Source organism: Bos grunniens, chromosome 21 (assembly GCF_055505025.1).
Source record: "Bos grunniens cultivar Pamir isolate PY7600 chromosome 21, Bosgru_T2T1.0, whole genome shotgun sequence".
NCBI classification, from domain to species: domain Eukaryota; kingdom Metazoa; phylum Chordata; class Mammalia; order Artiodactyla; family Bovidae; genus Bos; species Bos grunniens.
In genome coordinates, this window is record NC_141185.1 from 38,813,893 (window position 1) to 38,840,366 (window position 26,474).

The 26,474-nt window shown below is 48.8% G+C and overlaps 1 protein-coding gene and 1 pseudogene across 1 annotated transcript; one reads left to right on the forward strand and one right to left on the reverse strand.

Annotated features, from left to right (window-relative positions):
• Nucleotides 1-4,066: 4,066 nt before the first annotated feature.
• ISL2 (ISL LIM homeobox 2) lies at nucleotides 4,067-9,392 on the reverse strand. Its single transcript, XM_086363985.1, has 6 exons — nucleotides 9,170-9,392; nucleotides 8,112-8,301; nucleotides 7,591-7,853; nucleotides 5,544-5,827; nucleotides 4,748-4,915; nucleotides 4,067-4,346 (listed from the first exon to the last, which is right to left on the reverse strand). The coding sequence occupies exons 1-6, from the start codon at nucleotides 9,225-9,227 to the stop codon at nucleotides 4,230-4,232; spliced, it is 1,080 nt and encodes a 359-aa protein (XP_086220111.1). The 5' UTR covers nucleotides 9,228-9,392; the 3' UTR covers nucleotides 4,067-4,229.
• Nucleotides 9,393-25,769: 16,377 nt separating this feature from the next.
• On the forward strand, nucleotides 25,770-26,104 carry LOC147349436 (cAMP-regulated phosphoprotein 19 pseudogene; annotated as a pseudogene).
• Nucleotides 26,105-26,474: the final 370 nt, after the last annotated feature.

A 26,474-nucleotide genomic window follows, 5' to 3' on the forward strand; every position in this document is an offset into this window, starting at 1 on the left:
GTTCCCAATGGAGTACTTCTCTGTGCCCTTTTTCGCTCCTATTACTGCTCTCAGCCTGACTCCATTTATCAGCATCTTCCATGCACAGTCTCCATCAACAAGGTGCTAGCCTGTAATTGGTCACACAATCCTCCTTATTGCACTGAATGCCAGTATCTTGAGGAAAGTTTACCTTTACATCAATCAGACCCATATTTAAAAGCCTCTAATCTTCCCTACATCAGCTTAATAAACTCTCTGAATTTCCTGCTTTTATCACAAGTCCACTGGGACTCCTCTGCAAATAGTTTATTATTCATTCATTGTTTCCCATCTCTAGCATGCTGCTATTCAAGCAAATTCCCTTGCTCTCTTTGGTGAATACTTGTATGGGGAAAACACAGCTAACTAAATGTGTGGCAGCTTATGCCCTCCCCCAGACAGCAGTGGCAGAATCTCACATTTTTTTAAGAGAACAATCTTAGACAATGTCTTACTTAAACCTAGTCTTTGCAGCTCTGACAAAACTAAGCTTTAAAGCTATTTCATATTCAAAACTGAAAGGCTGATTTCTGTTACAAAACCCATTAAAAATTAAAGTTCGTTGGGAATACTGCCACAGGGACTTTGAATTTCCCAGAACTGTGTAGCCTTTCAATATGTATTAAATTTTGTGGTAGGGTAGCCATAAACTTCTCCATCTCTGGGAATCTCTTTCCTGCTTCAATTACATAGAGCTACCCAAATTATTAGATAAATCTGCTGAGAAAATCTTATTCTAAGGTGAATCTACTTAAATAACTAACTCCCATTTCCCACCCTATGGCCTCTTTTATTGAACTGACTTTTTTACTACACAACTCGGTATCTCACTTTAAAAGTTCAGTAAGCATAAAATACACTTGTAATTGTTACAGGTAATTTAATTTACAAGGAAATCCCTACCGTATTACAGAAGATGTTTAAAGATGACCTGGGAGCCAGTAAAATTGATATTTATTAATGTAACTAACCAACCATAGATCTGACACCTCACCAGGGACCATCATAATAAGGCTTTAGAGTCAAACTCTACTCTTGGAAACCCAGACGGAAAACGATGTGCCCCTTTGGGTGGCTAGCAACAAACTACAGGAGAAGAGCTTCTGATGTTTTATACAGCAGTACACACAGATACAGGGCTTCCCAGGTGTCTCAGTGGCAAAGAATCTGCCTGCCAATGCAGGAGACTCAGATTCGATCCCTGGGTCTGAAAGATCCCCAGGAGAAGGAAATGGCTACCCACACAGTATTCTTGCCTAGAGAATCCCATGGACAGAGGAGCCTGGTATGCTATATAGTCCATGGGGTCAAAGAGTCATATGCAACTTAGCGACTAAACAACATCAACACATAGCTACAGGTATCCTAAATACACAGTAACCACTTTGATCAGAATAATTTCCCAATATTCAAAAACAGACACACTCATATAAATATCCAAAAAGGAATTATATTTTTGATCTATGGATGGCCAAAGAAAAAGTGACTGTAATTAGATAGGCAGATGTAGCATTAAAATACTGCAATCTGCCAAAAGCAAAAATTCAAAGCTAATTAACAACCATAATGACATTTTTCAAATTCAAGAACCTGTTATTTCCTTTTTAAAAAAGACAAAACCCAATATTCTGGATCAATCAAAAGTTTTCAAAAGTAAGACTTTTCAAAGTTTAGCCCCCTATCCAGTGGCCAACCAGAAGGTAAAAGGAAATATCTGTATTTCTGTTTGGGAGGGAAGAATCTAAGTTAAGGGAACAAACCCTCAAAGACTCTAACCCTGATTATTAAAACCGTTTCTGGGCACTTGAGAGGTAAAGCTGGTCCTCATTAACCCTAAATATCTCTTCCTTTATCTCTAAGTTTGCAGCACCATTTCCTAAATCCTGAAGAAGAAGAATAATCTCTTTAACGTCTGTGCTAGCATCACCTTGACTTTCAGGAAGTAAAATATAAATGTGGCCCAATCTTCCCACCTCCTCCCATTTTCTTTCAGTAATTGCCAGCTTTGCTGCCAGCCTCCCGTTTCTAATGGAGGGGCAGGGGGAAGGGGAGAAATTCGCTTTCAGAATTCCGCCATCAGCTCAGCTGAAACACCTACAGTGGCCTCTGGCCATCCAAGCAGCCCATGGCTTTTTAACAGCAGGCATCAACTTCTTTGTCCAACGACCAAAAATGCCCCCTCCGACACATTTTTCCTTACCAGGCCCTACCTGAGCTAAGATGGCAACAATAGTAAGGGCGTTGCCCTCTTTCAAAACAATTCCTGGACAAAGGATATACCTTTGGGTTCTTTTAACTTGATAGGACAATGCCAGAGATTCTTCAAGAGTAGTGGAATCACTAGTAGGCTGGCAGCTTTCTGAGCCCAAGTGAGGACTGGTCTAGGAAAAGAATTATCCCAGGCTGCCAAAGGGTTAAATATTTGTGAAGGGTAAAACCTGAGCCTCCCGGTTTTTTGTGTGCTTGCCCGGGGGCCTGCTAGAGATTCAGTATCTCCCGGTTATTTCCTGCGATCACTAAAGCCAGTTTTCAAGAAAACAAGTCGCAGGGGTTTGAAATGTCACACCAAGTGACCTGGGCACGGCATATCCAGGGGCCATTCCCAGCCCCCTCCCACCCAAGCCAGCTCCCGCCCCCTGCATTTCGGGTCTGGAAAGAAAATAAACCAACGACACGCCAGACTGGTTCTGGGTGGACTTATTTTCCCTGGCAGCCGCGATCCTAGCGGGGGCTTGTTGTGGCTCCTTCAGTGTATCGCTTGCAGGTGATGCCAAATTCAGATAAGGAGCCGCCGCCCGGCCTTCTCTTCTGTCTAGACGGGGGAATTAATAAATGCAGCGAGATTGATCACGTCGCGCATCCACTCTGGGGACAACGCCGAGGATGAGCCGTCAAGGCCCCCCTTTTCTACCCCGGGGCCCGGGGGCTAGCCTCGTGGCTCGGTGGCAGGGCCCGCGTGGCAGGCGAGCGAGGGTTCTGGATCTGAGGGTTCGGGCATCCAGACCCGCGGGAAGAGAACCGCACGCAGGTAGGGCCCGAATGCACCGGGCCGAAAAGAGTCGGAGGACCTTGAAGAACTCCAGGTTGGGTTCGGCTCCGGGAGCTAAAGCAAGGTTGAGACGGAACCGCTAGCCCCAACAAGCGGAACAGCAGACATTGGATCACCGCAGGTTTCCCGCCCAAACAGTCACCCCGGCTGCCCCGCGGGCTTCTGCAGCGAAACGCCAGGGATGAGGAACGAGCAGGGGGCGCGCAGGCTTCCGGGAGGGCCTGGGCGCTCGAGCGCTTCGTGGGGCCTCGCGGGGCCGCAAGGGGCGCAGGGAGCGCAGATACCCAGCCCCGCCCCCCTCGCGACGCCCAATCCCCGCCGGGCCCGCCCCCGGGCGGCGCGGGAGCACGCGGGCCAGCGGCGCGCGAGGCGCGGGCACGAGCCGTGGGCCCTGGGCCGAGTGTCATTTTCGTTGAAAGAAGCTCCAAGCTGCAACCTGCCTTCGTCCAGCCCTCCCGCTGCGCCAACAGCACACAGGAGCAGCGTCGCATAGGGTTATTATTTCTTTTTTATTAAGATCAAAATATTCGTCCCACTATGAACTGGCTGTCCTCACAATAAATAACAATAACTTACGTTTTGTTCGGCAAAGGCTCACACACTCTGTCCTCCGTTGACTGATAATTTAAAACATTTTCAAGGAAAGTCTCGTTTCTACTTTTTTCCGGCAATCATGCGCTTTGGGGGGTTGAGTGTCTGTTCCTTTGGATAGTCCCCGTCCTCTTCCCCGCTAGAAAGCGGGCAAGCCACCTGGAAGCGCGGGGCCGGGCCGGGGCAGGACCCATGGTCGGCGCGGGAGAGCGCGAGGCTCGGCGGGCGCGGGACCTACCCCGCGCGAGCTCCACGCACAGGTGGGTATGTGGACGGGGGCGCCGCGGACCGAGGGAGAGGAGAGGGCAGAGCTAACGCTAGTCAACCCAAATTCTGGTTTTGTAAAAATAAAAGTCCTCGGAGCGGGGCTCTGCAGTCTGGTGAAAGAAGGTTGCGTCCAGGCGATTTTGGCTGCCCCGACCTCCTCTCTCAGTCCTTTTTCTCTTTAAATAACAACAATCATAATTACAAAGGCGAGAGAGTTTTCGGAGCTGGTATGGCCTGAGCATGGGTGAGTCTCATGCAGGGAGCATGCGAGGTCCGCGGGCTGGCGGGGAAGGGTCCCCCCTCACGTCTCCACGGGACTCGGCACCATGCTGTTGGGGGTGTCCGGGAGCTGCGAGGACAGGGAGGTCACGTCGCTGCCGGAGGAGTTGCCTAGGGAGCCGGACTCAGAGAAGGAGACCTGGGGCAGGGGAGACACCGGGAAGGAGCGGGTGAAGACCTGCCCGAGCTGGTTTTCCCGGGCCGCCAGCTCCCTAAGGTATTCTTGGGACAAGTCTTTGACTGGGAGCATGCCCTTGGAGAAGTCGGCCCGGCCCCCAGGAGCACGCAGGAGTATTAGGGCGGGCGGGGGCACGGGTGGGTTAATCCCTCGACCTCTCCTCCCGGTGCTTTGCTTTAATCCAGGGAGACCTGGTTTAGAACCAATTATGGGCCGAGTGAGGTTGCAGCTACCAACCTCCCCCTTCTCCCAGCCCCTCTTCCCCTGAGAGCCCCCCAACCCTTCCCACCTTGGCTAAGCGACTAAATCCACCCCACCTCCCCCGGAGTCCAGCCTTCCGGGAGGGCAGAGCAGGTCCTCACCAGCTGCTGGAAGGCGGGTTGGTCCAGGTCACTCTGGAGCGCGAACTCGCTGAGCGCTTTCCACGGCGGCTGGTACGTCTGCACCTCGACTGCACTGCCCTGCACGGCGCTCTCGTGGCGGATGGGGCTGCCCGCCACCAGGGGCGTCCCGGTCAGTCCCTGGAGGCTCTGCGGAACAAGCAGAAGAGGGGAGGCAGAAGAGTTGGGTCTTGCGTTTCCCAACACCTTTGAGACCAGGACCCCAGGCCCTGGCACATGATTTGGAGCCTGAAACTGGGGGGGCATGCACTTGTCCGCAGCAGCCGAGTGAGCCCGCCTTCTCCACTGGAAGACACCCCGGGCCCCAAAACAGCCACCGCGGGCCAGCCTCAGTGCTCCTGGAAGCCAACACCGCAAGGGAACAAAACGCGAGGGCTGCATCCCATCCCCTCTCCGGGTTTGCAGAGGGAAAGTGTTCAAACCGAGTCCCGCTGAGAGATGGACACAACCCGCCCCTACTTGCTGGAGCTCAAAACCAGGCTGCCTTGGGCTCCGAACTGAGCCCAGGACCCCAACTCCGATCTACTGCTGGGGCTGGGGAAGACCTGACCTTAGATACAATAATTTAGATGCCTTCCAACCCCAAGGTAAGCCTCGCTCTGAAAGCACAAAGACACGCTATTTGGACTAAACAGTTCCGCCCTGGATCTCCCGAAAGCCGGCCCAGAAAAGGGAGCGCCGACGCAGCGGCGCGAACCGGAGGCTCCACCCGACCCGACCCTCCAGTTCCCCGACCCTCCAGCTCCCCGCCCCTCACCGTCTTGTCGTTGTGCTGCTGCTGCTGCAGTTGCTTCATGAGGATGGATTTCTTCTTGTCCTTGCACCGCTTGTTCTGGAACCAGACGCGGATGACCCGCGGGCTCAGGCCGGTCATCTCCACCAGCTGCTCCTTCATGAGCGCGTCGGGCCGCGGGTTGGCGGCGTAGCACGTACGCAGAGTGTGCAGCTGCTTCTCGTTCAGCACGGTTCGCACGCGGGTTGTCTTCTCGGTCTGTTTGTGCACGTGCGGGCGCAGCGAAGGCTGCCGGCCGGATCCCGGGTCTGCGAGGGAGCGAGAGGTGAGCCAGCGGCCGCCACCCACTCCCCCTGCGCCCCGCCCCGCGGCGGCCGAGCCCCGCGGGGCCCGATCTCGTTTGTCTTTTCTTCAGTTTATTTCGTTTTCTGGTTCGTCTGTTCTCTCTTTTCCGTCTGTTCGTCCTATCCGGAGAAAGGTGTGCACTTTTGTCCCTTCCCTAGTTCCTCCACCGGGCTCCCCGCCGCGATCCCCGCAGAGCAAGCAGGGCCTGGGAGTTCCGAGTGAGGCCTGTGCAGGACAGAAGTGGCTGCACCCTGCTGTGCCTCCTCCGCTTACCCGACCCCCGGAATACCCGCAAGGGTTCCGCGGGACGAGGGAAGCCCTCCGGAAGAGGCGCAGTTTCAGAAGAAGAGGCGCCTGGGACGCTGGAAGGGCAAGGGGCCCGAGCGCCGCGCTGCGTCGGGACAAGGGGGCCTGTCTGCCTCTCCCGGGAGTCCCCGAAGAGACCATCTCCCTGATTCTGGGGCCGCTCGGACAGGGCCAGACCGTGTGTCATTAAGACCTGGCCTGGGGTCAGGAGTGGGTCTCCCGGAACTGGAACAGTTCCTTTCTAACAGCCCTTGGACTTCGGCCCCAGGGTCTCCTTTCTTAAGGCTCTAGTTTCCCTGTCCAGCGGCCGTTTTCCCGGCCGGCCCACAACCGCTGGCACTCTCCTCACTGGGCCTTGGGTTCTCTCAACCCCAGGTTGGGTAGAGTCAGGTACTTAGTTAAGGCCCTATTCCGGTGGCCGGAAACCTTCAACAAACAAAAGGGAGACCAGGGTTCACTCAACACTGGCATCACACCCCCATCTGAACCAGGTCTACCTACCCTTGGATACAAGTCGCACTGTTTCAAATTATATCCCCTTCCAGGCATTTCTAGGTCTGGATAAATATTCACAAATAGCCCATCTAACTCAATGTCCTCATTCTATACTAAAGAGAGGGCCAGCGAAAGCTCAATCCCTTCGAGCACACAGCACCCAGAGTCTCAACCTGGTCTCCAGACTGATGCTTCAGGTCTGTGGCTACTTGCTGGTAACTGCTCAGCTGGAGTCACCATTCCCACCGGCTAACCACACACTTAGAACCAGTCTCTGGCCATCTCCTGATTATGACCTAGAGCACGCCCTGGGGTGTTTGCCATTATCCCTGAATCCACTGTGCTTCCACTTCTTTCCCACCAAGAAACGTTTGGCTACATTGTTCATCAGACTGGGCCTCAAAAGAAAAACGCAGACATTTCGCTCTCTGTTGGCTGGTGAACCTTCAGAGCTGTGCCGGTGGACTTCTGCCTGGCTGGGCCCAGCTCTAGGCTGGGAACTCTATTCCTTACACACATACCCCCAGGCAAACCTGTCTTTCCTCTCAGGCAACACAGAGACTGCTTAAAATTCCCAGTATAAGGTCATTAGAGTCACCACTTGAGTGCCCCGTTGTCATTTACCTTCCCCCTCCTACTACTACCGTGTCCCACACATTCCTGAGAACACAAATCTCCACAATTCCGAACACTCATACACACAACCCCGGCTCACGTTTTTTCCCGGTCACACACGAACACACACTCCGTCACGTTCCTAGCAGAGTTCTGCACTCACTCAGAAACCCCCACAATGCTGGCAAACGGAAACACACCCAAGTGACAAGTTTTCGTCCGAGCACAAGCACCCGTCTAAGAACACACACACCCACATGTGCACGGCACCCCGGAGCTGGCGGCGCAGTGCCGGCCGCAAGCGGCTTACCTGGCAGATGCAGGCCGCGGGCGCCGGGAAGCGGGCCGGGGCTGCGCGGGCTGCCGGCCGCCGCGCGCTCGAGCAGGAGGCCGTGGTCGGCGCGGCAGAGCAGCTCGTGCTCCCGCAACGAGAATTCGTCTCCCGGCAGCAGCTGGCGGCTGCACACTGAGCAGCGGAAACACTCGATGTGGTACACGCTGTCCCGCGCCCGCATCACCAGATCGCTGCTGCTGAAGCCCACCTGGCACTTGGCGCACTTGATGCCGAAGAGCCTGCGGGCCCAAGGCACGGGCGTTGTCAGCATAGGGCCTGTGGTCGGCCTCGCCCGCCGGGCTGCTACCCGCCTAGGGCACGCACGCCCAGGAGGCTTTGTGGTGGCGAGGGTGGCTGCGGGGACCAGCCATCGGGGGTTCCCAGGCCAGGAGACGAGTGGCGGCACGCGTTCGGGGCGGGGGCATGCCGGCGGCCTGCCATTCTCGAGCCTCGGCCCCGGCGGGCAGTGGCGCAGCCCGGACACTTGCGGGCCTCACCTGACGTAGTCCCGCTTGCAGTAGGTCTTCCCGTCTCTCACGAAGCACGTGCACGTCTCGTCCAGGTACTGGCTGCACTCGGCGCACTTGAGGCAGGCGGCGTGCCACTCGAGGTCTGGCGACACCCGCAGGATAAACTGATCGTGGATCTGACTCCCGCAGCCCACGCACATGGCCGTCCCGGGCTTCTCTGCCGGGGAAGGGCGCGGAGCCCGCATCAGGCCTGGCTGCCCGGACCCCGGCCGAGGCCGCTCCAGCCCCAACCCAACCCGCTCGCGCTCTCTTTCAAGAATTGGGACCACAAGATAAAAAGGAAATGGGCTTTGCAAAGGTCCAGATACTTGGAAACGAAAAAAACGAAAAAATACAATCTTCTGAATCTGTGAGGGTTTTTAGTCTCTCCCCACCCCCTCCTCAGTTTTTCGTTTTTTTTTTTTTTTACGGTATTACATTCACTTGGACACAGGCGTTTTGTTGATATCTCCTGTAACTAAAAGCTAAGATGTAAGTGAGAAGAAAGGGTAAATAGACATTTAAGCCCTGCGGACGCCACCCCATCAATACTGAACGGTGATGTTCCGGCATTTCCGTCCGCACACTCCCTCTCTCCGCGACTCCCTCCTATCCCAACACAGACACATCAGCTTTTAGCGGAGTCTCTGCTCATCCTCTTTGACATTTTTTTAGCTTAAACATCCCAGATCAAGCTAAAGAAATCTTCCTTATTTGAAAGGCCGAAAGACAAGCAAGCAAGCAAACAAAACAAAAACCCACATCCCTAAATCAAACTATTGCCCTAGCGCAAAACAGAAGCAGATTTCACAGCCCGAGGTCAGCCTAGCAGGCTTGAGAAAGAATGTTTAATTATAAACTAAAACAACAGGATTCCAAAGGATAAGCGGTCCTGCAGGGAAATCTATTCGTTTTGATTTTTTCTCTCTCAGTGTCCTGTCAAATAGAAGCCACTTGTAGAATCCGCTAAACATTGTTCTGCATTAGAAATATTGCATATTGAGCGCACACACACACACCACACACATATACAGAGAAAGACTTACTCTTGGAATGATCCCCCATAGTACCTAGAAAAGGATAGTGAAAAATAATATCCACCATGCAGAAAAGAGATGTGCGCAAAGCGTGCGGCCAGGGGCAGAAGGACGAGGGTCGTGCACCCAGCCTCTGCTCTTTGCTAACTAACTCCTCCTGCCCCGCGGAGTTGAAGGAGCGATTCCGCACCGGCCCGCACGCAGCATGACGTCAGCACGCATTCGCCCGTGGCCGGAGCTGGGGGCGGGACCTGTGGCGTCACGAAGCTTCCCCAGAACCGCGGGGGATGCGGGGGAGGTGTTAGGGACTTGGGGGCTGATGGGCGGGGTGGGTGGAAGGCGGGAGTGACAGGGGATTGGCTGAAAGGAAATAAGCCAACCCTGATTGGCCCAGAGTGAACAATGGAGCGCGGCCCCCTCCCCGGAAACCTACAAGGATCCTCATTCTGGCCCCGGGGGCTATCCCGGCTGGATCTTGCGTCACTGCTGAGCTGTCTCCGCGACCGCCGCAGCTCTGAACTTCCTCTTAGACTTGCGGGGCGGTCTCCCTAGGCGTGCTTGAGCAGGGTGATGAATACCTGGGGGAGTAAAGGGCGGGGGTGTCTCTTTTAAATGCTCCTTTCTTTCATTAACAACAACAAAAAAATTCACTCTCGTGAGGAGAGCTGGGGAGAAAGAAGGTGGTCTGTTTGGACAAGACCTTCACCGTCCAGCCGGTGAGCGTTCTCTCAGACGCTTTTGTTCTCAGGGTCCAAGCGAGAGAGAGAGGTTAAGGGTTTGGGTAAACTCTGTTTAGACGTTCCCCACCCGTCCGCCTGCGGAAAACTCCGAGTTGAAGCGTTAGGTGGGTAGCACCAGAACACAGAATCCGAAGACCCTCGCCGGATCCAGACTCCAGCCTTGACTTGCATTTGGGGCGGGGGTGTAATTTGACACGGACTCCCTCATTCTTTCCCCCACTCGAATAGCGCAGCTCCTTCTAGGAACAAGACGGGTCGAATGTGTGTCTCACTTCCAGAATAAACGATATTTATAAACTCTTCTGTTTTATTTCACAAACGAACTGCAATGCAAATAATTAGAAACAAATGTGGTGCGCAGGGTGATTTACTATCTGTGCAGTGGCTTGTCGTTCCTTAGAAAACCTGCGACTTCTGAGCAAAGTCCAGGCATTTCTTTCTTTCAAAGAAATTGCTGTGGGTTTTGTCTGAAAGGGTTCAAAGACTGGCCCATGAATTATAAATCACACTTACCCAAGCAGGGTGGCTGTTGTTGTTTTTCCCATTAAAAGGTGTACCAAGAACTTGGTGTACGCTTTAGTGGGGCGCAGGTGAGCTCCTAGGCATAAAATGTCTCCACGGGAATCTCAGATCCGGCCTACGTCGGCCTGAGGGCACGGTGGAGCTCCGCGGCCCTTCTGCTAAAAACGTAAGGCTTGTCGGCCTCACGCTCTGGACTGCTTGCCGAAAAATGGGTGCAGTCAAGTACGCAGGGAGAGGCTTTGCTGAGAGCTGGAGCTAGACCCTCAGCGCGCACTGAACTCACTACCCGAGGACCGTCTCCACACGGCCTGCGAGTGCCCCTCCGCCGGCCAGCGCTGTGCTGAGCGCTTCACGTGGTAGCCCCGTCGGACTTGTAAGACTTTTAACCACCGCTACTACCTTTGGAAGGTCTGGTCTTCTCACTGTCCGGTTTTTCAGCACAGCTTACCAGCTGCTGTGCCCACATGCCATTTCTTGAGTCTTTGGCCACTTAGCGCCCCAAACAGCACTTACCCTCAGTGTATGTGGAGCACGTCGAGGTGGGGAGAATGCTGCGTTCGAATAACGTGTCTATGAAAATGAACGGGGTTGAGAAACGAGGAGCGGGGAGTATGGGTAGATATGGCTGCACGTGGCCACTCTGTGACCTCAGGCATGTTATTTTACTTCTCTGACCTTCAGTTTCCTCATCTGTAAAATGGGGTCAGTCAGTCAGTCAGTTCAGTCGCTCAGTAGAGTCTGACTCTTTGCAACCCCATGAATCACAGCATGCCAGGCCTCCCTGTCCATCATCAGCTCCCGGAGTTCACCCAAACTCATGTCCATCAAGTCAGTGATGCCATCCAGCCATCTCATCCTCTGTCATCCCCTTCTCCTCCTGCCTCCAATCCCTCCCAGCATCAGAGTATTTTCCAATGAGTCAACTCTTCCCATGAGATGGCCAAAATATTGGAGTTTCAGCTTTAGCATCATTCCTTCCAGAACACCCAGGACTGATCTCCTTTAGAATGGACTGGTTGGATCTCCTTGCAGTCCAAGGGACTCTCAAGAGTCTTCTCCAACACCACAGTTCAAAAGCATCAATTCTTCGGTGCTCAGCTTTCTTCACAGTCCAACTCTCATGTCCATACATGACCACAGGAAAAATCATAGCCTTGACTAGATGGACTTTTGTTGGCAAAGTAATGTCTCTGCTTTTGAATATGCTATCTAGGTTGGCCATAACTTTCCTTCCAAGGAGTACGCCTCTTTTAATTTCATGGCTGCAATCACCATCTGCAGTGATTTTGGACACTGTTCCACTGTTTCCCCATCTATTTCCCGCAAAGTGTTGGGACCAGATGCCATGATCTTAGTTTTATGAATGTTGAGCTTTAAGCCAACTTTTTCACTCTCCACTTTCACTTTCATCAAGAGGCTTTTTAGTTCCTCTTCACTTTCTGCCATAAGGGTGGTGTCATCTGCATATCTGAGGTTATCGATATTTCTCCCGGCAATCTTGATTCCAGCTTGTGCTTCTTCCAGCCCAGCGTTTCTCATGATGTACTCTGCGTATAAGTTAAATAAGCAGGCTGACAATATACAGCCTTGATGTACTCCTTTTCCTATTTGGAACCAGTCTGTTGTTCCATGTCCAGTTCTAACTGTTGCTTCCTGACCTGCATATAGGTTTCTCAAGAGACAGGTCAGGTGGTCTGGTATGCCCATCTCTTTCAGAATTTTCCACAGTTTATTGTGATCCACACAGTCAAAGGTTTTGGCATAGTCAACAAAGCAGAAATAGATGTTTTTCTGGAACTCTCTTGCTTTTTCAATGATCCAGTGGATGTTGGCAATTTGATCTCTGGTTCCTCTGCCTTTTCTAAAACAACTTGAGCATCTGGAAGTTCACGGTTGACGTATTGCTGAAGCCTGGCTTGGAGAATGTTGAGCATTACTTTACTAGCGTGTGAGACGAGTGTAATTGTGCGGTAGTTTGAACATTCTTTGGCATTGCCTTTCTCTGGGATTGGAATGAAAACTGACCTTTTCCAGTCCTGTGGCCACTGCTGAGTTTTCCAAATTTGCTGGCATATTGAGTGCAGCACTTTCATAACATCATCTTCCAGGATTTGAAATAGTTCAACTGGAATTCCATCACTTCCACTAGCTTTGTTCGTAGTGATGCTTTCTAAGGCCCACTTGACTTCACAGTCCAGGATGTCTGGCTCTAGGTGAGTGATCACACCATCGTGATTATCTTGGTCGTGAAGATCTTTTTCGTACAGTTCTTTTGTGTATTCTTGCCACCTCTTCTTAATATCTTCTGCTTCTGTTAGGTCCATACCATTTCTGTCCTTTATCGAGCCCATCTTTGCATGAAATGTTCCCTTGGTAAAATGGGGTAGGGGGGTAAAAATAGTATCTACCTCTACTGTTGTAAGAATTTTTCTCTGGAAAAGGCTTAGAACAATATCTGGCACATAGTGCTGCTGCTGTTGCTGCTAAGTCGCTTCAGTCGTGTCTGACTTTGTGCGACCCCATAGACGGCAGCCCACCAGGCTCTGCTGTCCCTGGGATTCTCCAGGCAAGAACACTGGAGTGGGTTGCCACCTCCTTCTCTAATGCATGAAAGTGAAAAGTGAAAGGGAAGTGCAATATGTGGTAAATAAGACACTTATCATTATGGCTTTATATTGGGAGTCTGTGTGTACACTGTGCCTTACCTGTTCCCAGGGCCTGCCTGCCTCTGCGTGTGGAGGGGAAGTCTAAGTCTATCTGTGTGTATGTGTCGTCTGATGGTTTCTTTGTGCATTTCCAGGTATGCTTGTTCTGTACGTCACTTCTGTGGGGATGGAGGCTCAGAAAGTGGTCTGAGTGAAGAGTTTGTGTACGGATGATGTTTGTGTAGTTGGGCACAGTCTCAGAACTGGGAGCCAGTATGTGGTAGGTACCCTTCTGTAGTGAACTGAGAAAAATGCTCTTGGCTGCTTGTCTTCCCTCCCCAACCACTCTGGGCCTGGCCAGACTTTCAGCACCTAACTAGGAGCAAGCAAATCAATTAACTCAATGGCTCAGGCAGCCAGGAGAGGGCGGCTCTGGGCTGGAATCCTAAGTCTAGACTGTTAATCTCTTGGGCCAAGAGAAATTCTTCCTACAACCCAGAAAAAACAATTATTTGAGACCTTATTAGGGAAGGGGGTGTCTGGGGGGGCAGTGGGCAGGGGTAGGAAGGAGGGGAGGTGTTGAAGGGGCAGTAGGGTGAGTAGATGATCTCTCCTGGGATGTCAGGTAGCCGAGTCATAAACCAGTATTCTTTCAGTCTCCATCATGTGCTGCTGCTGCTGCTAAGTCACTTCAGTCGTGTCCAACTCTGTGCAACCCCATGGGCTGCAGCCCACCAGGCTCCTCCGTCCATGGGATTTTCCAGGCAAGAGTACTGGAGTGGGTTGCCATTGCCTTCTCCGCCATCATGTGCTAAGGTCCTGTTATTAGTCTATTAGGTCTTTACAGCAATGTGATGAGGTGGGTGGGCCTCCCAGGGGGCTCTAGTGGTAAAGAACCTGCCTGCCAATGCAGGATGACACAGGAGAAGTGGGTTCAATCCCTGGGTCGGGAAAATCTCCTGGAGGAGGGCATGGCAACCCACTCCGTATTCTTGCCTGGAGAATCCCATGGACAGAGGAGCCTGGTGGGCTACAGTCCATGGAGTCACAAAGAATCAGACATGACGGAAGTGACTTAGCACACATGCACGTGACGAGTGGGTAGTGTTAGATTCCTTCAATCCCCGAGGAAACTGAAACTTAGGGAGGTGACATGATTGCTTCTGGTCACAGGATAAATCAGAACTGCCATTCACAGCAGGTCTGCCTGGCTCCATAGGCTTTGCTGCTTCCACTGTGGTCAAAGACCCACATGAGTGTGGTTCCATCTGTCACCAGCTTCACTTCTCTGGGGCTAGAAAATCAAGGACTGTTTTCAAGACCCCCTCCACCTGGGTCTCCTGGGTCACAGCCATCCTTGAGAGACAGCACAAGAGTGAGAGAAGCAAAAATCCTTTTCCCCTGGCACAGCCACAAGGTGCCATTGATCTGACCCTGCCTTGGGTAGCTGCTTTCCAGATACTCCCACGGTCCCCTTCTCCATGTCCCAGACTACAGGACACAGGAGATCTGGGGGCCCTCCATTTCTGGGCTTTAGAGTGCTCTCTACCCTTACAGGGAATAGCAGCTTGAGCTCCAGAGCTCCATATATTCCATAAAACTAGCCCCGGCTATGACCCTCCTCCTGGGAAGATTCTGGAAGCACAGAGAAGTCTCTCTGGATTCCTTTTCCCCAGACCTCCACCACCCCACCATTACTGCCTTAAACTCTACTCACAGTCCCCCTAAAAGATAGGCTTACTGTTCGGAAATCCTTGAGAAAGCACAGAACAGGTACTCACTCACAATACAGGGACAGCAGCTCCCACCCTGAAAACAAAACCTGAAAGAAAGGTCAGGAAGGAACCTGGGGCCTGGGAGCAGATCACAAAGCAGGCTTTATTATCTTACAGTTTTGCTTAATCAAGCCTCCCTTCTTTCCTTCTAGAACTCGCGAACCAAAAAGCTACAAGACCCTTCGGAGACTTACTCTTTCAGGCCTTTGTTGGACAGAGAAAAAGCTGCAGGCCAGAGAGGTGGTCATCCTTGCCTGGCCTCCTCTTCCTCAAGCACAGAGCTCACAGACAGCTCCTACAGGCCTGCACACTTACACACACTCCGCTTCCTTCCCCACTACCTGCCTTCCTGTTCGTACCCGCTCAGGAGACATTTACCTGCTGCGAGATGTTTTGTCTCCTATTCATCATCATGGAACCACATATATGGGGAAGAATGTGGGGCTTAACCTTCATGTTCAGAATCATCCTCATCATAGCTAACATACAGGACTCTAACTTGGAGCCACCTTCACACACAGGACTGCCAGTGTGTCACAACAATTCTAGGAAGGAGTGACTATTGTTAAAATTATCCCTGTGTCTGGGACTTCCCTGGTGGTCCAATGATTAAGAATCCACCTTGCAATGCAGGGGATGTGGATTTGATCCCTGGTTAGGGACCTAAGATTCCACATGCCACAGAGCAACTAAGTCTACACCCTGCAACCACTGAGCCCTCGTGCCACAGCTAGAGAGTCCGTGCGCTGCAACGGAAGATCCTGCAGGACGCAGCGAAAATCTTGCATGCTGCAACTAAGATCCAATGCAGCCAAGTAGATAAAAGCTATACCTGTTTCACAGATGAAGACCTTGAGGCTTGGAGATATTAGGTAATTCGTTCCAGGTTTCACAGCTGGTGGAGCCAGGGTTTGAACCAGACTCTCTGCCCCCTGACTTGCTGGTAGTATCATTACACTATATGGCCTCCGAATCACTCACAAAGGGCATGTCACAGACAACTGTCCACCCAACACAAAGGAAGCTGTTGCTGGTGATGGGAGCATTAATCCCACTGTGAGTATCAGAGAGGAAACCGAAGGCCAATGACCTGTCTTCCAGCATGTAAGTGACAGAAATGGAGCTGGAAGCCAGGTCCCTTGACCCAGGCCAGGGGTCTTCCTGCTGGAGTTATTTGGCATGGGATTTCTCTTTGCCCACCTGAGGACCAGGGCTCTCCTCTGGCTCCTGCCTCCATCCCCTTCCCAGCCCATACCCTTTTCTCCAAAGGCAGTTGGAGACATTGTACAGAGGAGGCCAGAAGGGCTCTCAGCACCCACATCACCACCATAGGCTTCTGAGAGCTCGACTTTGGGGGGAGTTGAGCACCATGTTTCAGACAGCAGCTCAGGCCTGGGAAGACCAAGAAACTTGGCAAATCACAGTCAGATTTCAGGCCTCCTGTTATCCAAACCCATCCTCTCTCCCCAGGCTCTCTTGCCTGACCCCCACCAGCTTCCTCTGAGCAAACAGGCACCCAGTGACACGGGGCAGGCCCATCCCTCCCTAACATTCACTGAACACTTGCTTCTGGCCAGGCCTTGGGCTAAGCCATCTTCAGATCATATCAGATCAGATCAGTCCCTCAGTCGTGTCTGACTCTTTGTGACCCCATGAATCGCAGCACGCCAGGCCTCCCTGTCCATCACCAACTCCTGGAGTCCACCGAGACTCACATCCATTGAGTCAGTGATGCCATCCAGCCATCTCATCCTCTGTCATCCCCTTCTCCTCTTGCCCCCAATCCCTCCCAGCATCAGTCTTTTCCAATGAGTCAACTCTTTGCGTGAGGTGGCCAAAGTACTGGAGTTTCAGCTTCAGCATCATTCCCTCCAAAGAAATCCCAGGGCTGATCTCCTTCAGAATGGACTGGTTGGATCTCCTTGCAGTCCAAGGGACTCTCAAGAGTCTTCTCCAACACCACAGTTCAAAAGCATCAATTCTTCGGCACTCAGCCTTCTTCACAGTCCAACTCTCACATCCATACATGACCACAGGAAAAACCATAGCCTTAACTAGACGAACCTTTGTTGGCAAAGTAATGTCTCTGCTTTTGAATATGCTATCTAGGTTGGTCATAACTTTCCTTCCAAGGAGTAAGCGTCTTTTAATTTCATGGCTGCAGTCCCCATCTGTAGTGATTTTGGAGCCCAGAAAAATAAAGTCTGACACTGTTTCCACTGTTTCCCCATCTATTTCCCATGAAGTGATGGGACCGGATGCCATGATCTTTGTTTTCTGAATGTTGAGCCTTAAGCCAACTTTTTCACTCTCCACTTTCACTTTCATCAAGAGGCTTTTGAGTTCCTCTTCACTTTCTGCCATAAGGGTGGTGTCATCTGCATATCTGAGGTGACTGATATTTCTCCCGGCAATCTTGATTCCAGCTTGTGTTTCTTCCAGTCCAGCGTTTCTCATGATGTACTCTGCATAGAAGTTAAACAAACAGGGTGACAATATACAGCCTTGACGAACTCCTTTTCCTATTTGGAACCAGTCTGTTGTTCCATGTCCAGTTTTAACTGTTGCTTCCTGACCTGCATACAAATTTCTCAAGAGGCAGATCAGGTGGTCTGGTATTCCCATCTCTTGAAGAATTTTCCACAGTTTATTGTGATCCACACAGTCAAAGGCTTTGGCATAGTCAATAAAGCAGAAATAGATGTTTTTTTGGAACTCTCTTGCTTTTTCAATGATCCAGTGGATGTTGGCAATTTGACCTCTGGTTCCTCTGCCTTTTCTAAAACCAGCTTGAACATCAGGAAGTTCACAGTTCACATATTGCTGAAGCCTGGCTTGGAGAATGTTGAGCATTACTTTACTAGCGTGTGAGATGAGTGCAATTGTGCGGTAGTTTGAGCATTCTTTGGCATTGCCTTTCTTTGGGATTGGAATGAAAACTGACCTTTTCCAGTCCTGTGGCCACTGCTGAGTTTTCCACATTTGCTGGCATATTGAGTGTAGCACTTTCACAGCATCATCCTTCAGGATTTAGAATAGCTCAACTGGAATTCTATCACCTCCACTAGCTTTGTTCGTAGTGATGCTTTCTAAGGCCCACTTGACTTCACAGTCCAGGATGTCTGGCTCTAGGTGAGTGATCACACCATCGTGATTATCTTGGTCGTGAAGATCTTTTTTGTACAGTTCTTCTGTGTATTCTTGCCACCTCTTCTTAATATCTTCTGCTTCTGTTAGGTCCATACCATTTCTGTCCTTTATCGAGCCCATCTTTGCATGAAATGTTCCTTTGGTATCTCTGATTTTCTTGAAGAGATCTCTAGTCTTTCCCATTCTGTTGTTTTCCTCTATTTCTTTGCATTGATCGCTGAAGAAGGCTTTTTTATCTCTTCTTGCTATTCTTTGGAACTCTGCATTCAGATGTTTATATCTTTCCATCTTAAGAGGTCTCATTAGAAGTTCCCCAAAACCCCAGGAAAGGCTGGATTACATAATATGTGGCTACCAGTGCAAAATGAAATCTGGTGTCCCTTGCTCAAAAATTAGTAAGAATTTCAAGATGGCAGTGTCAAAGCCTGAAACCAAGGCTGGGGCCCCACCGGGTACATCTCATGAAGCTGACTCTCCATCTGAGGTGTTGAGGCAGGTCTTTTTACCATCTTTCAGCAGCTCAGAAACAAATAAATTAATAACCTAAATGAGTTAATACATCTAGTAGGAGGTGAGACTGAGACTTAAACCCACTAGTCCATGAGACTAGTTATCGACTTTTGCTCTGTGAGTCTGTCCAGATGGGATGAACTTACTTGTTGGTTACTTTGTTTATAGTGGACATGTGACAAAGGTCATTCTGTGTTAAGAAACGCACAGTCTATAGCACTCTTGTCCTTGATGGGTTCAATACGATCATTATAGAAGGATGAGAAAAAGTAGCCCTTTAAAAACAAAACTGCCTGGAAGCCTTTGTTTCTTTCTAAATCACACCCTCATAGCTGCAGGGGATAACCTGCCAAGCTTACATCCCAGGAGGGGAGGAGATCATAAAGAAGACCCATGCTGATGGCTTTAGGGACAGTTGTGTTTCTCCTATTCCAGAAGGGGAATCCCCAGCTGGCTCAGGTGGCCTGGATGTGGTTCTGAGCAGTCTGGCCCCAGGCACTGGCATTCCTGGCTGACTTCTGTCAGTCAGCAGCCTCACAGGGTCTACCTTCTAGAGTGTGGTTTCAGCCTATCACTATCCCTCCCTTTGCCAAGATCAGGATACTGAGCAAAGCGAGAAAGAAAGGGAGAGAAGGAAAGAGGGAAACACTGAGCTCCAAAAGGAATACAATCACCAAGCCAAGATTGGGTGGTTTTGCAGAAAGGCTGGCCTCTTACCAGATGGTCCAGGCTAAGGCTGGGGGCCCTGCTTGGACATGGTGCCTTCACTGAAACAAGGCTAAGGAGGAGAGGAGGATGAAGGGAGGCGACACACAGTCTCTCCTTGACCAAGCTTTAGCCAGCCTCCTCTGAGCCCTTTCTCAACTAGACCTCTGTCTTAGCCTGTAGATTTGAGCAAAACACTAACATAGTTTCTCACATCTCAAGTCCACATCCCTAGGATCACCCCAGCCCCGCTTAAAGTGTCTACCTGAAAATACTTAAGGCTGCTGAAAGAATTTACTTTTTGTTCCAACCAACACCTGAAGATAGGGCCAGCCTCCTATCTTCCAGCCTCCGTGGCAGGGCAGGAGCCTACCTTGGATAAGAACCCATTAGCAAACCCTGATGGATTTCTCATAGACCAACCCCCTCTTCCAGCCTTTTGCAATTTTTCACCTCGCTGACTCTTATGAGCCCTCCTTACTCCCTCACTCTCCCTTTAAGATGTCTGGTCACCTCTGTACAAATTGCAGTTGAGTTCAGTTCATGCAACTGATACAAAAGATAATATTTGTTAAAATCTGTCCTCTCCACTTTACCTCATGTCCTACTTTGTTCATCTTTGACTTATGATCAGCACTGGGAGGAGAGCTACCAAACCTGGAACAGTAACAAGGAGGGAGCACAGAGTGGGATGGCTGGAGAGACTTCTTGGAGCCTGTGGCATCTTATCTGAGCCCTGTAGGATGAGTACCAAGAAGAAAAGGATGAGGAAAGTCTGCTTGGAAGAGGAAATGGTCTCAAAGATAGAGATAGGAGGTGAATGACGCAAGTGCATTTGGGGGAAAGGTGAGCAGCTGGGAGGCAGAATGAACCAGGACAGTGACACGAGCAAAGCCCTAGAGACAGGAGACAGGAAAGACCCTGTAGCCACCTAAGGCAGGTCCATGTGCTGGACTTTCGTGGAGGAGTCAGCATGAGTGAAAGACTAAAAGGGAAGCTCATGTCAGACTGTGAGTAGCCTCGAACTTCCACCGAGGAGTCTGAGGGATTCTCTTGGCCAAAGGGAACCTCCATGATCCTGTTCCCTGGCCGGAGAGATTCAGACGGAAAATAGCAAAAGCGTAAAAGAGTGCGTCAAGCAAGGCCAGAGAAAACAAGGATGTGAGTCAGGAGCGGGTAAGGGGCCAGGAGATGGAGGAAGAGATCCTATGGATGGACAGCTCCTCTCTCCACCTAGAAACCTAGAAAGAGCAGGTTGGCAGAAGGCTAGTTTGGGGAGAGTTGGCTGGTGATCACTTCCTGGCAACCATTTCCATGGGATAAAGGGAAGCATTTCTATTCGTAGTCCCGAAGAATGAGGAAAAGAATACCACTCATTTGTAACTTACTTGTTGACCACAGCCATGAAATTAAAAGATGCTTACTCCTTGGAAGGAAAGTTATGACCAACCTAGATAGCATATTCAAAAGCAGAGACATTATTTTTCCAACAAAGGTCCGTCTAGTCAAGGCTATGGTTTTTCCTGTGGTCATGTATGGATGTGAGAGTTGGACTGTGAAGAAGGCTGAGCACCGAAGAATTGATGCTTTTGAACTGTGGTGTTGGAGAAGACTCTTGAGAGTCCCTTGGACTGCAAGGAGGTCCAACCAGTCCATTCTGAAGGAGATCAGCCCTGGGATTTCTTTGGAAGGAATGATGCTAAAGCTGAAACTCCAGTACTTTGGCCACCTCATGCGAAGAGTTGACTCATTGGAAAAGACTCTGATGCTGGGAGGGATTGGGGGCAGGAGGAGAAGGGGACGACAGAGGATGAGATGGCTGGATGGCATCACTGACTCGATGGACGTGAGTCTGAGTGAACTCCGGGAGTTGGTGATGGACAGGGAGGCCTGGCGTGCTGGGATTCATGGGGTCGCGAAGAGTCGGACACGACTGAGCGACTGATCTGATCTGATCTGATCTGATTGTGGGCAACCATCCTGTTATGTAGGTTGTATCCTTTCTGGGGTTGGCTTTCTCTGCTGTGCTCCCGCACCAGAGGTCTGAGAATGTGGGCACGAAATTGGTTTGCCCTGACTCATTTGGTCCTAGCATTTCCCTTGAGCGGTATTTCTATATGCAAATAAGAGGAACATCAGCTATCAGAGTTCATTTTGACTTGCCAGCGGGAAATGGGACATTGTAAAAAGTCCTCCATCCTGCACAGATGTGTGGGTGTGTGTGTGGGGGCCGGTTTTCAGATTTGGGGGGCCAGTTACAGCCCCTTTACCAACCACAGATGCTTACCTTTATGATACTAAAACAAGCAGAAAAGAAAATATCATATATCCTCAAACATGAGGCCGTCTCTTCAGAAAGTTGTAGTCCTGATCTTTTAAAGGTTTTGAAGGATGTCTTTAATTCTTTCCAATATAGGTTTGTAAAAAGCTAAATGTGTGTGTGTTTCTCATAACAAAGACTACGGACTTGGGGATTTTGTTGTCTGTTCATCACCTGGAAACAAAATAGGAGACATCAATGACACCAAGTGCTTGGCTCTATTCAAAGCCCATGAACTGAGTTTTTCAAAAGAATCTACAGAGGATCCTCTTTCACCAGAAAACATCTTCTAGAGGCTAGAGTTACTAGCAAATTCCAAAAATAGATAATGAATGAGATGATAGAATCTGGGTTGTCACCTCTTGTCCAATGGGATTACCCCGGGTCTAATCTCAGACAGATTGTGATTAATGTGATTGCGGATGGGGCATTAATCCGATTCAGGAGAGAATCCAGGCAGATTTTCATCTGCGCCGAGTTTGTAATGGGTTTGGAGGCAGCAGAAAAACAGCTTGTACCAGATTTTGCCGCATCACTGTGATGAGGTCTATTTTGATCGACTTGAGTTATGGACAGTATAAATTATTTATAGCTACTTTAAACATGCCTTACACTTGTAGAGACCTTCAGAACAAAATAATAACACCCCTCTTGCTGTTGTAGGAATCTCATTCAGCTGAATCCTGGTGCCCACAAATTGTAAAAAGCAAGGGAGAGAAGAAATTTTAAGAGTGGTAACTTCAGCATTAAGTGCTCACTGAACATTACAAGGGGCAAGAGGTTGCAGGAGGCAGACCAGTGCAGGAGGCTGAGGTACACTGGGTGGTCCAGGCCCTGGAGGGATTCACTGTAGATGGGGGATGAGGAGACGGACCCAGACTCAGGAAGGCAAAGGCAGCCACGGGAGGCAGTGTGTGATGAGGCTCAGACAAGCTGAGCACGGAGGAGAATTCTCCATGAGCCAAACAGCATTTGTGAAGGAGGTAGAATTTGAGCAGGGTCTTTAAGGGTGAGACAGCTCCAAATGTGAGTGAGGAGGGAGAATGTGTGGGAGCAAAGGCTGGACACAGGTAGTACTGGACAAGGAAGTAAGGCCTGGCGGGGCTAGGGGTCAGGGATGGTGGCGGGTGGCGCTGTCATACACTGAGCAGCCACTCTGTGCTGGGAAGTGTCATTCATCTGTCTCACTCAGTCCTTATGTATCAGCAGGATGCTTTGGGCTAAAAAAGGCCCAGGTGAAAGGGGCACAACCAGAAAATGAGCTGGCTCAAAGAACAAGCACAGAGGCAGGGCAGATCTCGAGTCAGACGATCCAGGCGTTCAGAGGTATCAGCACAGTCTTTCAGTGTCTCTGCTCTGCTATCCACAGACTCAGCTTCATTCTGAGGGTGCTTCTTATGGTCACACAACAGCTGCCAAAATACATGTCTCCTTGACTGTGACCAATGGGAGAAGCTGGCTTCCTGGGGTTCTCATCAAAGAGCAAGAAAGCTTCTTATCACAATCCCCTGGAAAACCTCTTTTCTGTTTCACTGGCCCAACTTATCTTAGATTTGTCCATTCCTGAACCAATTACTGCAAGGAATTTGGGATTCTCTTGCTGGTTTAGACTAATCAGCATAGGTACATACATCCCACAAGGGGATACTGATAATTGTTTAAGAACTGATTCTCACAGAATGCTTTCATTGATTTTTGCCAGACTCTTACTGATTTATGGTTGCACAAGTAAGTTAAAAAAAAATCTTCTTATAATCTAGTAAATAAACAATTATCGAAATATACTAGTTAGGATGTCTTAAATGAAAATATTTAAAACCCTGTCATTAATCCAACAAGATACGTGGAAGGTGTACACGACTAAACCTATCTTGACAAGGTCATGAAAAAGACACACAGTTCTAAACATGTTCTGGTATGGAAATACGGGAAATCAATTCTATAATCTATATATGTGTAAATCTATAAATATATTTCAGTGTGCCACAGATACAATGAAATTGCCAATGGAATTTGACAAAACAATTTCAAAGATAAAATGAAAGAAGAAATGTTTGAGAATCATGAGCAAAGTTTATGAAAGAAGAGAAATGAAGGGTGATTTCTTTCCTACTGTGCTCAAATGCATCGTAGAGTTCTGACAATGAAAAGAGTTTGATACTAAAGCAGAAGAGGATAGACCTAATGTAACACATGGAAAAGGCCAAATTTAGACTTTTGATCTGATATAAATTCAGTTGAAAACCAAATGATTATTCAGTAGATATCGTTTGTACATTTGAAAGCAGTGAAAGTTGGGCTTTTCTGCACCACCGTTTACCAAAAACCTCTTCAGTTGGATTAAAGATTTAAATGTAATGATGAAACCACACAAGTACTAGACAAAATGTATGTGACTCATGCTGTCACTTTGGGATGAGGATGGGCTTTCCAAGTGGCACCACAAAGGGAAAGACCAATGGATTTGACTACATGAAAATGCAATGCTGTTTATTATTTATGACAGACAAAGGGGTTGTTGATATCTTTAAAACAAAAAGTATTAAGAACCCAAATAAGAAAATGATGAATGCAGAAACATGAGCTGGAAAGAAGAAAAAACCATGGTTAATAACACATGGAAAATTTGTAGTCTTGTTAGTTGTATTAGCACACAACTCAGTGGCTTAAGACAACACCCATTTATTATTTAAGAGTTTCTGTAACTCAGAAGTCTGGGCATGGCTTACTTGGGTTCTCTGCTCAGGGCCTTACAGGGCTGATGATGGCCAGACTGCATTCTCATATAGAGCTGTGGCAGGGAAGGATAAACTTCTGAACTCCCATATTGGTGATGGAATTCATTTACTTGCAGCTTCATTTCATGACGATTTACTTCCTAAAAGTCAGTAACAGTTTCTACTGCTCTGAGTCTCTCTAACTTCAGCAAGCCCGTTTAGAGGGCTCACCTAATTAGGTAAGGCCCACCGAGGATAATCTCCATTTTGATTAACTGAAAATCGATTGATTAGGGACTTTAATTACATCTGCAAGGTCCTTTTACTTTTGCCATATTCTGTTCATTAGAAACAAGTCACAGGTATTCATGGGGGCTGAATTATACAAGGGTTTGGATCACTGTGGATCACTACCATATTAGTAACTAAAGCATCATATAGCAAAAGTATTTTTTTTATTTATTTATTTTTGGTTGCACTGGCTCTTCATTGCTTAGCTTGTTGGATGGAGTGTCAAGGATACAACATTCTGAAAAGCCACAACAATCTGAGATGCAGGTTGGTGAATTTTGTCAAAGCCTTAAAACTGTAATCTCCTTGATCAAGTAAATCCTCTGCCAGAAATTATTCTGCAGACTTACAGATAATGTACACAAAGACTTAATCATGAGGTTGTACATGGCAGCTTTATTTATAGTACCAGAAACTTGGAGGAAAAAGGGAAAATGAGCAAAAGTGAAAGAATGGTTAAATAAACTGTGGTTTATTTATTCCATCCATATGACGGAAGTGCACTGGATCAGACTATTTTGGAGTCTGGGCTCCAGAGCCAGGCTCCCCTGGTCAGAAAGACTCCACTACTTAGCAGCTCGGTAAAATGGGTGTATATCTTAAACTGTCTGAACCTCAGTTACAAAGAGGAAATAATAACAGTACTCACTTTACAAGGTTGTTTGTGGATTAAGTGGCTCATACATGTAAATGCTTACCCCAGGAGCTAGACCAAGTCAGCACTTAATTGTATAGGAGGAGGAGGATAGGATATTATGAAATTACCACACAACTTATACAGAATGTTAAAAAGTTAAATGATAAACTCAGAAAGCAGAATAGAAGGGCATCTCTTAGACAATATTTATTTTCACTTGAGAAGTGAGACTATAGAAGATTACTATTTTCTTCTTTGTGAGTTTTTTTTTTTTTTCTTTGTGAGTTTTTATATTTACCGATTGTCCTGCACCTATATACTAATATACTTTACAGGGAAAATATCCTAACTGATATTTTTTTAAAAGAAAGGAAAAGTGGGAGCCCTAAAAGACAGGGAAGACCCCAAGGGTGAGGTGGGGATTGAACTGTTCTTGTATGACAGTGGTTCTGAAACATTTGGAATTCAAAATCAAGGAAAAACCAGTAGGGACATCACACAGGACTGCCCTATTCCATGATGCCAGGTGACACATTAAAAAAATTCCACTGTCTCGGGCACTTCTCTTCTCAGCCTCTTGTCCGCAGAGGGAGCAGTATGTCTGCGGAAGTCCCCCAGGCAGCCTCCGCAGAGGAGCAGGGAATGGAAGATAAAGTGATTAGTCCAGAGAAAGCTGAAGAAGCAAAAGTTAAAAGCAAGATATCCTCATCTGGGACAAAATCCTGGAGGTTCAGATTTTTTAAGTAAACGATTGCATAAAGGGTAAAAATATTTTGATTCTGGGGATTACAACATGGCTAAAGCAAAATGAAGAACAAGCAACTTCCTACTGCAACCCCAGATAAGACAGAGGTCACTGGTGACTACATCCCACTCCACAGGACCTTCCTCAGTGGAAACCATCTCTTGTTGCTAGCAAGCTGGCTGGCTGATTAAAAAGAGCTGAACCGCATAAATCTTCTAATTCCCATTATTTCTCCTAAATATGTTACTCCTCTGCTTTTTATTTCCTTTTACTCATTAAGTCATTTGAGAGTGATGGCTTTGCAGATAGCGGTAGCGTGTGCTGCTATTGTAAGGGAATATACATGTGTAGAGTTTTTGATTAGTTTAACAGTGCACTGATGAAAAGAACATGTTAGAGCAACATAAAGTAATCTACTTGAGAATAATTGTATATATAACCTAACTCCTAGTGTAGGGCTGGATCCAACAAGTAACAAGTTTCACAGTTTTAATGTTGACTTTCTTTAATATATTTTAATTATAGCTTCGTATATTACTCTTATTTCATATAACCTC